We start from the raw sequence: 16,873 nt of genomic DNA, 5'->3' as shown, positions 1-16,873 counted from the left end.
AACAGAGATTAACCAACAAAAATACTCTGGAGCCGCAACTGCCGACCCGTATTGCCCATGGCAGATCTAAGATCCAGTAGAAATTATAAAAAAGTAAAAGTCTGCTGCTTATTGTTCTACTAGGCCAAAATAGGGTCAAAGAGTATAATGAGAGTGAGAGTGTGTTAATATATTTGGCAGTTTGGAGTAAGTCTGTAGATTTGTTTATGTGTGTGTGTGTTTCATGTATAGGCCTCTTACGATAATTAATTTTGTTGGATACATTTTTCCGGAAATTATTGCGATAAACGATAATATTGTCGGTATCGTTGTATGCCCATTTTAGACCACTGACATAATGATAATATATAAAAATAATTCAAGTACATCCTTTCAAACTGCTAGTCACATCCTCATGTAAATGGCAATTTATCGAGTTCTTTTTTATTTATCGTATGATAAGTCAATTAATGGCTTATCGTGACAGGCACACAATAAAACAGTGGAAACAAACATGTTTGACTTTCATTAGTGAATGAAACTGTTTGCCCTTTATAGTCTGTGTCCAATATTGTGTATTTGTATATTATATTGTATATCCTATATATATGCTAAGGTCCCGCTGCTGACACGATAGCAGTCATTTCGTGCGCATATGTGTAATTAAACCCATGATGTCAAAATCTCACTCCAGCCAGGTACCCAAAGTTGGCAACCCTGCAGAAAATGACACCAGTAATGACAAACAGATGAGAATGCTGCGTGGGGTCTGGGTGCCGTGTTGGCTGGATATTGCGGGGCTCGCTGCTCCGCCTTTTGAGGCTCGAGGAGCGGACAGTGTGAGCTATATTACTGGTGTCGTTTTCCTGGTTGCTGCGTGGGGTCTGCGAGACCTCGCGGAACTCAGCCTGAGCAGACAGACACACTCACAGCCAGGCTGTTCCCCACACACTCACAGCCTGAGAAAAGATAAGGCTGAGTGAGTGTGTGTGAGGAGCTCCACGGATTGGTCCATTTGTTACGTCAGTGTGACCAGGAAGAAACAAATGGAAAAAGAGAGGTGTTCTGGGGCAGCATAGACAGGTATTTCCTGTGTTAGAGTTGTACTCGCTACAGGGTGTACTTTGAGGGTGTGACTTTGCAGATCGTTTACATGCATACAAAGCTACATAACACACAAGGGGACCTCGGGCAATAACCGGAAAAGCATGGCATGGGACCGCATGGGACCTTTAAAGTGATGCAAAAAATGAATGCAACAATATTGTATTTATTTTATCCGTTGCAAAACAAGCACTTTTACTTTTGGCCCTTAAAGTATTTTTTTTGTATTGCTAATACTTTTTTACTTTTACTTAAGTAACATTTTGAATGCAGGACTTTTACTTGTTACTGAGTATTTTTACACTGTAGTATTGCTTCTTTAATTTAGTAATTGTTTCACCACTGTGCATATAGGCTGTAGACCAGGCCCAGGTTCACTGTATCACACTATTCACCTTTGTAAGTGACAAGAAGTAACACAAAGTTGAACATGTCTTATACGTTATTAAATACAGGCCAACTAAAACTAAAGTACAAGATGTTTACATGCAGAGAGAGTAACTCATAACGCTTAAAACTACAGTATTAAGCAGACAGACGTGATTCTGCAGGAGAGGCTATATTAATGCAGACAGTGATAATGCAGACCGTGATAATGCAGACAGTACTAATGGAGACAGATCTCCCCGCTGTGAACTCCAGCTCCACCAGCACCTTCAGAGCTCTCCGGGACATGTCTCCTCTGCCTCAGTGAATCCAGCTACAGCGTCTCTGCGGGTTACTTAGCGTCACCTTACCTCGTTACCTAGGATACCACAACTTCCGTCTGCAGTCTCCAGAGCAACAAGAGCTGACCCTCCCATTGGTGTTCATAAATATCCGTTGTTTGTTCTGTAGTTCTGTACTTTAGTACACTTTTTAGGGACTTTACTTGAGCATTTCCATGTGTTGCTACTTTGTAGGCTACTCCACTAAAATTCAGAGGTAAATTGTGTACTTTTCCTCCACTACATGTATTTAATACCTTTAGTTACTTTACAGACCTGGATGAATGATGTGAAATATAATCAAGTGTTAAATCAGACTTTAGTTCCACCTGGAGTAAATCCACAAGCTACCCTGCAGTATACAAAGTCATTCAAACTAGCTGCACCTTTACCAGCTTTGAGAACACTTTAATGATCAATCATTATAAAAAATATCATATATATTATTCTGAAATGGACCAATCTGCACAATGACTACTTTGCTTTTGGTACTCTAACTATATTTTGATGCTAACACTTTTCTACTTTTACTTGAGTAATATTTTGAATGCAGGACTTGTAACAGAGTATTCCTACACTCTGGTACTTTACTTTTACTTAGTACAAAATCTGAGTACTTTTTACACCTCAGATCTTTTTATTTTGATGGCGTTCTATAGTAGTACAGTCAATTGTTTCCCTTACCTGTAGGCAGGGCCAATTTGTCAAAGGTTTTTGTACTATGTATTTATCACATATTCATTATCAAACATTTATTGGCAAGTGGACCATCTAATTACAATATAAGCGGAAATAACTCCACCTTTCTTGGTACACCCACTCCTTAATATGTAATGGTTTATCTAAATAAAATCTCTCCGTCAGTAAAGGCTGTCCTTTTTGATCATTCATAATGATTCTCTGTAACTGCAGTTTAACTTCTACCCATTTCAATAAGCCATTCCATCATTTGAATGTTCGTTTTTACTTTTCTAGTCAGCAATAATGTTCATTTATCATTAAATTGTTCCTTTTGTGTGATATCCTGCATTATATCCATCTACAGAATTCTGTATTACCTTAACTTGTTCATAAAATGTACCAAACGCCTTCCTTTTTATATAGTGTCTATAATACTCCAAGAATTCCTGGTGACAACAGTCATTTTTGTGTTGACTTTATCCTGCTTTAAAAAATAGTTTTAACTGAATACATTTGCAACAACAGCTTGAACTTTGATCAAAGAAAGGGAAAAGTAAAAGTAAAGTAGGCTATGAAGTCATTTCTGTAAATTCTGCCAATAAATGTAGCAAAACAAAAATTTCAATTGGCTTTTCAACTAAGTTATTACCCATTACAGGAGGCAAGTAAAACATAGTAAAACTATCAATAAATTATGGCTTTTAAAAAATAAATAAAAAACTTTTGGAAATGTCAAACAAACAGATGCTTTTTGAATAGAAACAGCCTCAATATATCCAGACGTTTTCTCATATCATCAGTTGTCCATTAGAACTATGTTTGAGCCTTCTCAGTGTGCTGTTGTGTTTCAGGGTCCGAGTCAGAGTCTGAATCTTCTGCTTCTTTCTCCTGATGATCTGCTCCGTCCTTGTCCACAGCCACCGCTCCCTTCCTCTGGGGCAGCACGGTGAAGAAGGCCTCCTTCCAGCTGCCCTTCTCCAGGTACGCCAGGATGATCTCACACACTGGACGAGGACAAAATCACACTATAAAACCAAATATATGCAGTGAGAGCAGGAGAGGAACAGCAGGAATTAGCTAACCTCATCGCAAAGAAGAACCATAGAGTGGTCTATTGATCTCTTTCACGACTGCGACACCATCGCTGCAGATTTCTAAAACAATGTGACCTTGACTTCAGATAGGAGTACATCAAAAGTAGCATCTTATTACGAGCCGACAGTCAGTGAAGTCAATTGAAATGACAAGTGTCACCGGCAGATTTAATCAGCAGTAGCTAGCCAAGTAATTAGCATTAGCTCCCTGAAAGCTGACTTTTGAAATGCAAGATGTACAGGGGTTTTAAATATGCACTTGTGGATAACTTTGCAAGGTGTAATGATGTAAAACAGACTGAAGCTCAAGCCAAAAAACAACATGAAATCTAGCATAAGAGCCTTATAATTCATTTTGGCTTCTGTTATTCGCAGGGTAAGACTGTTATAACTGTTTTTTTAATAACGGTTAGTGAGCCGAATCATTTGGCTCGGCTCTCTTAAAGCGCCGGCTGTTTCGGCTCCCAAACTGCTCTTCATGTTACCACAGTTTAGCACGGAGCCTCAGTTTCGCCGCTGCGAGGCTCTGGTGCTCGCAGCTCACGCGCGTGCTCCACTAGCACCGCTCATCGCGTCCAAATCGCACACGTTCCGTGTTGTCCTGTAGCAGGCACCGCCGATGTCGGGGAAACGATCTTCAATACTCCGAAACTAATCCCACCAGACTCCTTTGCCCCTCCAACAGAGGGATGTCCTTGTCCTTTTCGTCATTTCAAGCGATAAAAACTCTCGATCTTCTCTCGAATTTTTATTTTTTTGGGAAAATCATCATGTCTTTTGATTGATCTGATTATTGGTCCATGTGCACCACTGTCACCATGTGTGCTGTGTCTGAATTTCATACTTCCCTCGCTACACCGCATGTCGTGACGTGCACTGTGAATACTTAGGCAATGCGTGGATTTTGACGGTGTACTACATTACATTTCCTTTTGGCTGAACAACAAGGAAAGTTCAGATATATTCACTTCAAGCAAGTCATACCATCGTAAGTGCTAGTGAATTAGTTACAAGGCCTAAATTAAAAAGATTTATTTTTCAATAATTTCATTACCATAGTAGAATCGAAACACAAGTGTTTTCAGTTTTGGACGGTGTAGTGTAGTGATGTCTTTAACTGCACACGGCTCCTGTGCCCTCACTGGAAATGACAATGTGCGCTGTTAGCGAGCTAGTTAGCTAGCAAAGATTGTTGGCAGTGCCAAATGGACAACAGTTAAGAAATCCAGATTTAAATCTACAGTGCCCGGCCACGGACAATTATTGATGGATAATATTGCAACTAACTAAAACTGGTCCCTTGTGAAGCGGCTTCAACCTACTGATACCAGACTCATATATTGGTCTCATTGTAGTCCTTACCATGGTTGACTGCCAGAACCTTCCGACTGTTCATCTTCACAAAGCTGCTGAGAGGAAGCTGAGCGTGATCGATCCCCAGCTCCTTGGCCTTCTCAAAGGTGATCCCCTGCAAACAGCAGACAGCTCCCATCATCAGAAAGCAAGAACATAACCAGTGGGGTATTGGAGCAGTGAACTCAGACAGACCTTATGGTGGTTGTGGTCCACCAGCCCTCCTATCACATAAGCCTTTGTAGGGTCCATCTCTTCCAGGATGTTAGGAGAATCTGACGTCAGGTACACCAGCTCCTCCTTCGCCACAACGTCCTTGTAGTGCTCTGATTTAATGGTAATTTCCTACACATATACACAGATTATGCAAAATCACATCATGAGACAATATTTACAATGATATTAAAAACAAGTCAAAATTATATCCTAACAATATTTATGCAAATAAATCAAATTGCTAGTTATTTCCCAAGATTGTGGGTCCAAAGTCTGTGTATAGCATGTACGATCATAATATGAGAAGTAGGAGTTTCACATCACTGATTCTTTCCTATTCTATTCTAAAAAAACTGCTTACGTATGTTTTTTGTGAGTCCTAGCATGATATTATTATATATATATATATATATCAGCATATTATAGCAACTGCATTTGTAATGAACACATTAGACATTCTGTTTTATTTTTGAAATGCTAAGATCCTGGTACATATTTGCAGCCTTTCATTTATTTTTGGATTGATTTGATTTTGGAAATAATGCATGTTAAAATACAACTTTACTCACAAGACTGGCCATCGGATTCTTTTACATCTTTGTGCAAAATATATTATTTAAAACTGGTTTGGATACATCCAAGTCTGTATACAGGTATTAGAGGGTACTGTTTGATGTGTTAGTGTGTGCGTGCGTGCGTGTGTGTGTGTGATTTTTATTTAATCGTTTATTTGGTAGGGACATGCACATTAATGAACACTTAACACAATAAATGTACCAAGCATAAATATGCCGGATTTAGCTTTGAGCTACTTTCCATCCGCAGTCCCTCACATAAAACATTTAATAAAAGGACATTTACAAACATAGCAAAAACAAATACATGAAATGCAAAAAGTGCAAGAGAGAAAGAGCAGCATACACAAGTATTTACCACATGGCAGTACAATATAGCAGCAACGATACATAAAGTGCAGGAGGAGATACCCCTGTGTTAAAGTGCATTTAGCGTTGATCCCACGTCTGTTTGTTTCTCAACCATTCTTTGAGTTGACCTTTGAAGCTATTGAGAGTGGGACAATCCCGTATCTCAGTTGGGGGGCTATTCCACAAAGAGCTGCCTTTAATGGCGAGGACATTTTGTCCAAAAGTGGTCCGTCTACAGTGGCCTTCACAGTCTCCTCTGGTTTCTGTCCTAGTGCAGCGTCCAGTGTGTTTTTTGTGGATGAATTCCCCTAAGGGGGGGAGGAGAGGGGGGGGGGGGGGGGGGGGGGCAGTCCATGTAAACATTTATAAAAAAAACACATACTTTTAAAAGACTTAACATTTTCAAAACTCAAGAAATTGTGTTTTTTAAGGATGGTACAGTGGTGGTATGAGTGAGGCTTTCTGTCAAACATCTTGATAGCTCTCTTGTACAGCTGCTCTATGGGTTTCAGGTTCAGCAAACGACCAGTTTGTAAAACAGTATTCAATGTGGGATAGAATCATACAGTGGAGGTATGACTTTGCAGCATTGACAGTTAAGAAAGGTTTAATTTGTTTAAAATGTTGCAAGTTGAATTTAATGGTATTGAATACTTTCTTGATATGTTTCTTAAAAGTCAAGTTCAAGTCCATTATGACTCCAAGATACTTGAAGTGGGGGACTAGTTCTATTTCTTAGACCCTCCAGAAAAACGTGGGCAAAAATCCTTGATTATGCGATTAAACATGCAGGGTTTTTATGTGATTTTTTGCGTTGAAATTGCGGGAAGTTGCGAAATATGCGGAAAGTTGCGAAATATGCGGGGAAAAACTTTACTATTCAATTAAACACATTCAATGTTTATTTATTGTAAAAGCAATTGGGCTATTTTACACACACACACACACACACACACACACACACACACACACACACACACACACACACACACACACACACACACACACACACACACACACACACACACACACACACACACACACACACACACACACACACACACACACACACACACACACACACACACACACACACACACACACACACACACACACACACACACACACACACACACACACACACACACACACACACACACAGTTTTCATTCACTCGTTCGTTATCTGACCAGCTTCAATCTTGTAGGCTACTCACTTCGTTTCTTGTAGCCCTCGAAAGGGTTTTGGAGGTTGATGCCTCGGTGAACGTGAGTTGTTTGGCTTTCTTGTCCGCAGCAGCAGAAAGCATTTTCGAATGTTTGAATGAATCAAAGTGGGTCGTCACTAGGGGTGCACCGAATGGGAAATTCTTGGCCGAAACCGATACCGAAAATAGGAAACAGTTGGCCGAAAACCGAAAGGCCGAAAATGATTAATAGAAATATATATATATATATATATAATGTATACATTTTTTACCAATGTTGTTCAGCTACCTGATTATGGAAAAAGACATGATTATGGCAAAACTTAGCTTAAATAATAATCACTATTATGGGTCCATAAAACATTTATTCAGCACTTTTGAATGCATACAGTACATTAATTCCAAGTCAAGTGCATTTTCTTTTCTCTGTAGGATAACTACAACAAAGTGCATTCAGAACAAAGCCAAGGTGCTTTAAAACTGCATAAACATCTAGGCCAGTAGGCCTACTACAAAATAGTGTAAATAAAGACTAACAGCCAGGCCTTCAACAACAACAAATGCACATATAAGTGCATGCATACAAATGTGCAAACTGGATAAATCCACATGAATGTAACTATTTACAAATGAAATTACAATTGAATTTCAAGAATCTGTAAATAAGGCTGTCTGTCCTCATAAGCAAAGTAGTAAACATTGTATAAAGATACATAAAGTGAAAACTGGATACAAAATCTACAATCAATTACAAATTAAATTACAATTTCAAGAATCTGCAAATAAGGCTGTCTGTCCTCATGAGCAATGTAAACAACATTGTATCATTTAGATACCGAAAGTACAATATATTGAACACTGTGCTGCTGTCATTTCCCCCTAATGATAACCTGAGATGGTGAATTATAACTCACAATGAAAATTATTCAGGAAAGTGGGTATAGAGTAGACATGTAGAACTAGATAAGCTTATGATAAGCCAGCCTTGTCTACTTATTAAGGAAAAGTGGGAGGTTCTTTTTAATGAACAGTAGCTTCTCTGCTTTATCAGCCATAATTCTGTTCCTCTTCTCATCAAGCACATGAGAGGCAGCGCTGAACAGTCTCTCACTGTCAGTGCTTGTGATTTGATCTTACTCCGCATATTTGTCCGGGTGTTTTGATTTCAAGTGGTGGAGTAATCCCGAAGTGGTGAAAGTCTTTGCATTTACACTCCCTCGAGAAATGTCAGCTGAACACGTTTTACAAATCGCAATCCGCGCTTCTTTCTCTGATATTTTTAAATATCTCCAAGCGCCAGACATGTTGGCTGTGAGCCAGCCGCGAGCATGGTCGCGCGCCGTGCTTGTCGCCGCGTTTTGATTACGTCATCACAACAACACGTTAGTTTACCAACGTAACCCTGTTCCCTGACATTCGGTGATATTTTTTCGGTGCTAAAACCCTTTCGGCCGAAAGGGCCTTTTTAACAATTTTCGGCCGATAATTTTCGGCGGCCGAATATTCGGTGCATCCCTAGTCGTCACCGTCGATTTTCTCTTATGCTCCAACACACAGTTGCACGGGGTGCAGAATAGTTTCCCCCCACTTTTTGCCCGGTCTTTAGTAGAAATGTTCGTCGGTAAATGAGATGGATTAGATTTTTTCATCTTGGTGTTTTCTCTATCGTGTGAGCTCCACACGTTCACTCTATACAGTGTTGTTTACATTCTGTGATGCGCGAGCTGATGACGTCACGTCAAGACGAGTTAACTTTTTTTCCCCTCAACTTTGTGTGGAAAAATGCGGGGATTATGCGGCCTTTTGATAAATATGCGGCCTTTTAAAACTCTGCGCCATTTTGCTGATTATGCGGTAAATTCTGCGATCGCAGAATCGCGTTTTTCTGGAGGGTCTAATTTCTGCTCCGTTTAATAACACATTGGATCCTTCGATTTTGACTGGTCGTTTACTGAATAACATGCATTAGGGCTGAACGATATATCGTGCCATGGCGATAACCGCGATATTTACATCGCAGGGACGCGATTTTTTTTTTTTTTAGGACGTGCGATATTAAGTAGGTACATTAACTCGAACACATCATGTTACAATTATTTTGCTGCTTGCTACAAAAGGAAAACTGGCGCAGCTCTCATGTCAGGGGTACTTGAGTGAGTGACATGCAGGCTTTGCATGCACAGCAAACCACCAATCACAATCATTCTTGATCAGATCACAGCAGGCCCCGCCCCACTAGTTTGCAGACAATGGGGGGGTGCTATATCTATGCAAACGTTATTATTAATAATAATAAAATAAATTAATATATTTTTTTTAATATATTTTTAAAAAATAATTTTCCATTTTTATTTTGTAATCATCTCGCGACCCCCACTTTGGGAACCCCTGACTTAAGGTATGATGAGTCTACCAGTCTATCCGGTTAAATATAGTTTAAAAAAAACGCAATATATATCGCAGTGGAAAAAAATATCGCAATGTCAGTTTTTTTCCATATCGTGAAGCCCTAACATACATACTCTTTTTTTTGCATTTAACTGTAAGAAAATGTTGTTCAGCCAGTATTGAACCTTGTCCAATGCATTCGAGAGACAAGATGAGATAATTTCAGTGTTTTTCCCATGTACAAAGATGACCTCATCATCGGCATACATTTGCACATTCAACTCAGGACATACATTAGGCAAGTCATTAATGCACAGAGAAAAAAGTAACGGTCCAAGAATGGAACCTTGTGGAACCCCAACAGGGTTCACAAGGTAGGGGGATTTGGCTCCGTTGACCAAAACACATTGTTTTCTGTTCCATAAGTAAGACTTGAGACAATGTATTGAAACTGCCGAGAAATTGAAATACGTCAGCTTTGTAGGAGCACTTGGTGATCAACAGTGTCAAATGCCTTCCTGAGATCAAGGAAGACAGCACCTACATATGGGCTTGTGTCCAACATACATTTAACCTTTTCCACAAAGACACAGTTAGCTGTCTCACTGGAGTGGTGAGCACGAAAACCAAACTGCATTGGGTGGAGTGGAGCAAAACCTGTGTCTAAATGTTTGGGGTTTAGTTTTGACACCCATTTCTCAGCTATCTTAAAGACACTGTGTGCGTGCGTGCGTGCGTGCGTGCGTGCGTGCGTGTGTGCGTTCTGATGAATTTCCTCAAGTTACGTCCCTAGAGTCAGCATTGGTCGGGTCTAAAGACTAATAGTTTGGAAACCTAGTTGGAAGAGACTGACTTTGCTCACACCCTCACAGTGAGTTAAATAGACTGCTGAGAGTAGCTTGGTTGTGAAAACTCAAACTCTGTGTAACCTGTCAACGGTTCCTCTCAGGATCAAGCTTACCTTCCAGTTCACCCATCCTTTGTCCTTTTCATCCATGATCTGTTTCAGCTGTCCTCCCAGGCTAGTCAGATAAAGCTGTTGAGGTGAGAGTGGTTTAAAAAAATCAAAAAATCAGACATGAAATGATCCCTTATTGTAGGTCCCATTGGATAAAAGTACATTTATTCAATTTCTGTACTTAAAGTGGACTTATCATGCTATATTTTAATAATATAGTGTAGGACCATACCTATATAAGGCATATTTATACTTTTCAAAATACCAAAACAGATCATTCATTTTAGCCATTCCTCATTTCGCTCAATTTAACACTGTCTTTGCATGGGCTGATTCTGTGAGAACAGCACCATCTACAGGCCTGGCATATGTACTACAGCGTCTCCAGCGCTTTTCAACGGCAATGTCCGTGGCTGTCTCCTCCTGATTGGTGGAGTTGGCCCAATAGCCGTAGCGCCACGTCTGTGACGTCACAAAAGTGTTCAAATCTGTATCAGTCTGTATCAGATCCGTTGCAGCCCCTTTTTAAGAGATTTGGGTATGGAGGAAAATAGAGAGGGTAGGGCTGGGCGATATGGCCAAAAAAAGAAATCCCCGATTTTTTCACAAAAAATCAGATTTACGATTTAAATCGATTTTCTCCTCCCCCCCCCAATTCATATGCAGATGACAAAGTAATTGTTCCGGGAAAAAAACCTAGGGTCCAAAACTTTAATCATGTTAATAAACCCCGGCTTTTCCACCGTATATCACCATATCCTTTGCTATATAAAGTGGGGCAAAAACGTATTTAGTCAGCCACCAATTGTGCAAGTTCTCCCACTTAAAATAATGAAAGAGGCCTGTAATTTTCATCCTAGGTACACCTGAACTATGAGAGACAAAATGAGAAAAAAAATAAAATCACATTGTCTGATTTTTAAAGAATTTATTTGCAAATTATGGTGGAACATAAGTATTTGGTCACCTACAAACAAACAAGATTTCTGGCTCTCACAGACCTGTAACTTCTTCTTTAAGAGCCTGCTCTGTCCTCCACTTGTTAACTGTATTAATGGCACTTGTTTGAACTCGTTATCAGTATAAAAGACACCTGTCCACAACCTCAAACAGTCACACTCCAAACTCCACTATGGCCAAGACCAAAGAGCTGTCAAAGGACACCAGAAACAAAATTGTAGACCTGCACCAGGCTGGGAAGACTGAATCTGCAATAGGTAAGCAGCTTGGTGTGAAGAAATCAACTGTGGGAGCAATTATTAGAAAATGGAAGACATACAAGACCACTGATAATCTCCCTCGATCAGGGGCTCCACGCAAGATCTCACCCCGTGGGGTCAAAATGATCACAAGAACGGTGAGCAAAAATCCCAGAACCACACGGGGGGACCTAGTCAATGACCTGCAGAGAGCTGGGAACAAAGTAACAAAGGCTACCATCAGTAACACACTACGCCGCCAGGGACTCAAATCCTGCAGTGCCAGACGTGTCCCCCTGCTTAAGCCAGTACATGTCCAGGCCCTTCTGAAGTTTGCTAGAGAGCATTTAGATGATCCAGAAGAGGATTGGGAGAATGTCATATGGTCAGATGAAACCAAAATAGAACTTTTTGGTAAAAACTCAACTAGACGTGTTTGGAGGAGAAAGAATGCTGAGCTGCATCCAAAGAACACCATACCTACTGTGAAACATGGGGGTGGAAACATCATGCTTTGGGGCTGTTTTTCTGCAAAGGGACCAGGACGACTGATCCATGTAAAGGAAAGATTGAATGGGCCCATGTATCGTGAGATTTTGAGTGACAACCTCCTTCCATCAGCAAGGGCATTGAAGATGAGACGTGGCTGGGTCTTTCAGCATGACAATGATCCCAAACACACTACCCGGGCAACGAAGGAGTGGCTTCGTAAGAAGCATTTCAAGGTCCTGGAGTGGCCTAGCCAGTCTCCAGATCTCAACCCCATAGAAAATCTTTGGAGGGAGTTGAAAGTCCGTGTTGCCAAGCGACAGCCCCAAAACATCATTAATCTAGAGGAGATCTGCATGGAGGAATGGGCCAAAATACCAGCAACAGTGTGTGAAAAAACCTTGTGAAGACTTACAGAAAACGTTTGGCCTCTGTCATTGCCAACAAAGGGTATATAACAAAGTATTGAGATGAACTTTTGTTATTGACCAAATACTTATTTTCCACCATAATTTGCAAATAAAGTCTTTAAAAATCAGACAATGTGATTTTCTGGATTTTTCTCTCATTTTGTCTCTCATAGTTGAGGTATACCAAGGATGAAAATTACAGGCCTCTCATCTTTTTAAGTGGGAGAACTTGCACAATTGGTGGCTGACTAAATACTTTTTTGCCCCACTGTACATCCCGACCGCATCTGTAATGGCTTTCCAGCGGGCCGAATTCTTGTCATATGGGATGCAGTTTGAAAATGTTTGTGTTACGGTGGACTGTATATTTTGGCGGCTGTGCGTGAGGTGCTTGTAGTGCCGCGGTCTTTTTCATGCCGCTGCGTGCAACATTTCTCCCATTCAGCAGGATGCTTTTGTTTGAGGTGCTTCAGTAAATTTGTCGTACTGCTGCCTTTGCAAGCAACAGACTTCAAACATACTTTGCAGCGGGGTGTTGTCTGGTCTAAATCTGACCTCGCGAACGCAAACCAATTCCAAATAACGGATGACACCGTGCCTTTCTTTGGAACAAGTTCTTCCCTTCTCGTTGTCATGTTGTTTGTGTATCACTCTATTTGGTAAATGCGCGCACTGTGCGGGGGGAGGGCTGAGCCCATTCCGAACTACGGGAGCCCAGAGGGAAGCATTTGGCGGATGTTGAAAAGAAAACCGATTTTCATTTAAACAAGTCGACGTGAACTACACACTCGAGTTAATCGATAAAACCGATTTATCACCCAGCCCTAAGAGAGGGTTATGTTTTCTGACACTTGGTGGGTTCCCTGGAACACCGGGGACACATATTCATGTATAAAAGACGCACAAAAGTGCATTTTGCATGATAGGTCACCTTTGAGTAAAAAAAGATGTACTTCTCTTGAGTATTTTCTCATTATATTACTTTGTACTTGTGCTCCACTACATTTACTTTGCAGATTTAGATTATTAATACAAAATATAAATCAACACATACATTATCTTATATTAGTATAGGTTAAGCTACCCAGTAGTGTATAAAGAAATTCAAATAAACCCCTCCTTTACCGAGTACAACACTGAAGTGATGAACACATTAATGCACCAATAGTTTTAATAAAATATATTTAAAAATATCTGTCTTTGTGCATAACTCATACTTTTGGAACTGAAAGTATATTTTGACGCTAATACTTTTAAATGTAAGTACACATTTTAATGAAGTACTTTTATTTGTAACTATGTATTTTTAGACTGTGGTATTGCTACTTTTCCTTAAGTTAATAATCAGAATACATCTTCCAACTCTGGCTCAATGAAATGTAATATCTCTTATTAAAACTGTTTATTTTGTAACAGTCAGTGTTCACTCACCTGCACTGGATGCAAGGCTCGTCTGTTCTCAGCATAGCACCGCTGGATCTGTTTGTGGAGCTTCCCCACATCCTGCACACACAACACCATCATTCGTCAGTTACCTCAGGATGTCATGTTGGACATTCCTCCACAGCATCCGGCCTGTTTACCTTGCTGAGCATGAGGCTGTCGAAGCTGCAGTCCAACAGCAGCCTCAGAGCGCTGGGCGTCACGTCTCTGCGGAGACGCTTCCTGGAGCTCTGCACCTCCCCTCCCTCCTCCTCCTGGTGACTGTGCCTCTCTAGTCGCCGCTGCTGCTTCTTGTCCTTACGTTTCTGCCTGCAGAAGAAAGGGAAGGACAAATATGAATATGACAGCCTGCGATATACTCTTGACCTGTAGTCAAATATTTGGTGCTGCAGAAAGTATTACAGGAGTATATCCTCCCTGTTAGTAGGATCAATGATGGTGGACTTTGATCATTCTCTGGAATTCTTTGACACTATGTGAACATCACTAGACTTATCTTTTAATGTATTGCTGCAGCAGGAATATGACACACCTACACACACAGGACATGCATCTCTCTTATATGCAGAGAGTGAAAGGGTTTACAAAATCGTCAGCACAATTTATCATATAATATAAAACCAGATTTCAAGTGCACTCATTTTTAAATCACCATTGCAAGTAGTACAACCATTCACTGACAACAGTTTGAATGGAGTATTGCATGCAAGGAAGCCCTGTGTCAACCTTGGAAAATAACACTTTAATACTTAAAAAGGACAAGCAGCATATGTTATCCATTGATAAAGCTGTCGCACCTCTATAGTTGAATGCATTAATAGAGACAAAATTTAATAATTTACAATTAACTCACTTTCTGAGCTCCCTCTCCTCCTCCCATTTGTGCTGCTTCTGCTGCTTCTTTCTCTGCCTTTTGGACAAACTTTGGTTTTCTGCTTCTCCGTTACTGCCCACTGTCTTCTGACTGCTTTTGCTGTCTCCATTATCGTTCTCCTGCTGGGGTAAGGCTTCACTTTTCACGCTCTCATCAGCCATGTGTGAGAGCAGAACGGACTAACTGCTGAGGCTAATGCTGCTGGTTCAGCTAGCTGTTGATGTTAGCCTGCTGGTGGCTAATGCTACTGTGTGAACCAGCTGTTGATGTTAGCCTGCTGGTGGCTAATGCTACTGTGTGAACTAGCTGTTGATGTTAGCCTGCTGGTGGCTAATGCTGCTGTGTGAACTAGCTGTTGATGTTAGCCTACTGGTGGATAATGCTGCCGTGTGAACTAGCTGTTGATGTTAGCTTGCTGATGGCTAATGCTGCTGTGAGAACTAGCTGTTGCTGTTAGCCTGCTGGTGGCTAATGCTGCTGTGTGAACTAGCTGTTGATGTTAGCTTGCTGTGCTGAAAGCTAACTGTCAGCATTTAACCGTATGCTTATTTGTATAACTTTACTTGGAACGAAAGCTTTTAAAAGAACGCCACCACCCTGTTATGATATATAACTATAGACAGCCAGACAAACGCTAAGAAGGTAAATAACGACTTCATCTGAGCAACACATTTCCACATGCAGCCTGTCTTCTTCTCTTTCAGGTTTAACAGCTAACAGGCGATCTACCGCCACCCGCTGGGAGAGGAGCCGCAGACTGAAACTACACTTATTAATGTATTCATGTAATAATTTATTATCTTTTTTTCCAATTAAAATGTGTTCGATATAAACAATTTAAAAACTAAACCACTTAGATAAAATACATTTAAATAATATAATAACAATAACTTTAATAATAATAATGATTTATTTTGTTAGATATTGTGCATTACAGGTGAACTTTTGATATTATATGACCCCTTAATGCACAGTTTATTACACAACTATTATAACCTATGGCACTACACTTGGGTGAGGGAGGGTCACCAAGATTGTACCTGCCAAGATATAATGTCAGTTGGCAAAAACAATCTACTCACTCAAAGGCCATTTGATAAATATGATGCTGATCTGTTGAGATTTTTAACAAAGAAGGCACTGAAGAATAGCCAGACGCTCATGTTTTTGTTATTGCTTATGATGATATGGAATGTGTTGCGAACACAGTGCCTCTGTGTGTTTACAGTCAGGGCTCTGTAACATGATCATGTGTCAGTCATCCCCTCATAACCCACTTTCTATATGTGCCCACAGACAGCAGGAGCGCCTCTAACACTTTAGCACACATTCCAACTTCATCAGTGCTAAGCCAGTAAATAGTCAGCGTTGAATGGGACTCCTAGAAAAGCGACACCAGAGATGTAATCCCGTCTCAGTTATAACTTGGTCAACTGTGGACAAAAAACAAATGATTCTCAAGAGACAACCGTGACGCCTGAATTGTTCAGTTTGCACTTTATATCACCAAATGACATTTTGAGACTTGTCCAACTCAACGTATATCTCTGAAAGACTGTCTGCCTCCAGAAAGTCTTTGTTCCAGTTCCAGCTAATAAGTGAATTGTCCCATGAATAAATATACTTTAATAGGTCAGGGGCCGCGTAACACTCGGCGTTCTGCCTTCACAGTGGACAATAGTGAGTATTCACACCAGATCACTTACCTACTGTTGTGTATGGATGCTTGTGTTAAATGCTGTAGCAGAAAGGGGGGGAACACAAGAATATTATAGGGGAGTGGCACACCTGAGAGCTAGAGGAAGCTCTAATGATCCACACCTGTGAGTGTGAAGGGAGGAGATCA

The 16,873-nt window shown here is 40.5% G+C and overlaps 1 protein-coding gene and 1 long non-coding RNA gene across 2 annotated transcripts; one reads left to right on the top strand and one right to left on the bottom strand.

The window, feature by feature from the left end:
* The first annotated feature begins 1,271 nt into the window (after positions 1–1,271).
* LOC307031202 lies at positions 1,272–3,164 on the top strand. The gene is made up of 2 exons (XR_013805881.1): positions 1,272–2,500; positions 3,130–3,164. It is a non-coding gene; the product is annotated as an uncharacterized lncRNA (long non-coding RNA).
* On the bottom strand, positions 2,736–15,776 carry trmt10a (tRNA methyltransferase 10A). The gene is made up of 7 exons (XM_079668094.1): positions 15,007–15,776; positions 14,294–14,462; positions 14,142–14,213; positions 10,616–10,690; positions 5,114–5,263; positions 4,928–5,033; positions 2,736–3,475 (listed from the first exon to the last, which is right to left on the bottom strand). The coding sequence occupies exons 1-7, from the start codon at positions 15,186–15,188 to the stop codon at positions 3,285–3,287; spliced, it is 945 nt and encodes a 314-aa protein (XP_079524220.1). The 5' UTR covers positions 15,189–15,776; the 3' UTR covers positions 2,736–3,284.
* Positions 15,777–16,873: the final 1,097 nt, after the last annotated feature.

Source organism: Notothenia rossii (genome assembly GCF_949606895.1).
Source record: "Notothenia rossii genome assembly, chromosome: 3".
NCBI classification, from domain to species: Eukaryota; Metazoa; Chordata; class Actinopteri; order Perciformes; family Nototheniidae; genus Notothenia; species Notothenia rossii.
Note: the sequence above shows the minus strand (reverse complement) of the source record. Positions and strands in the feature narration are given on the sequence as shown.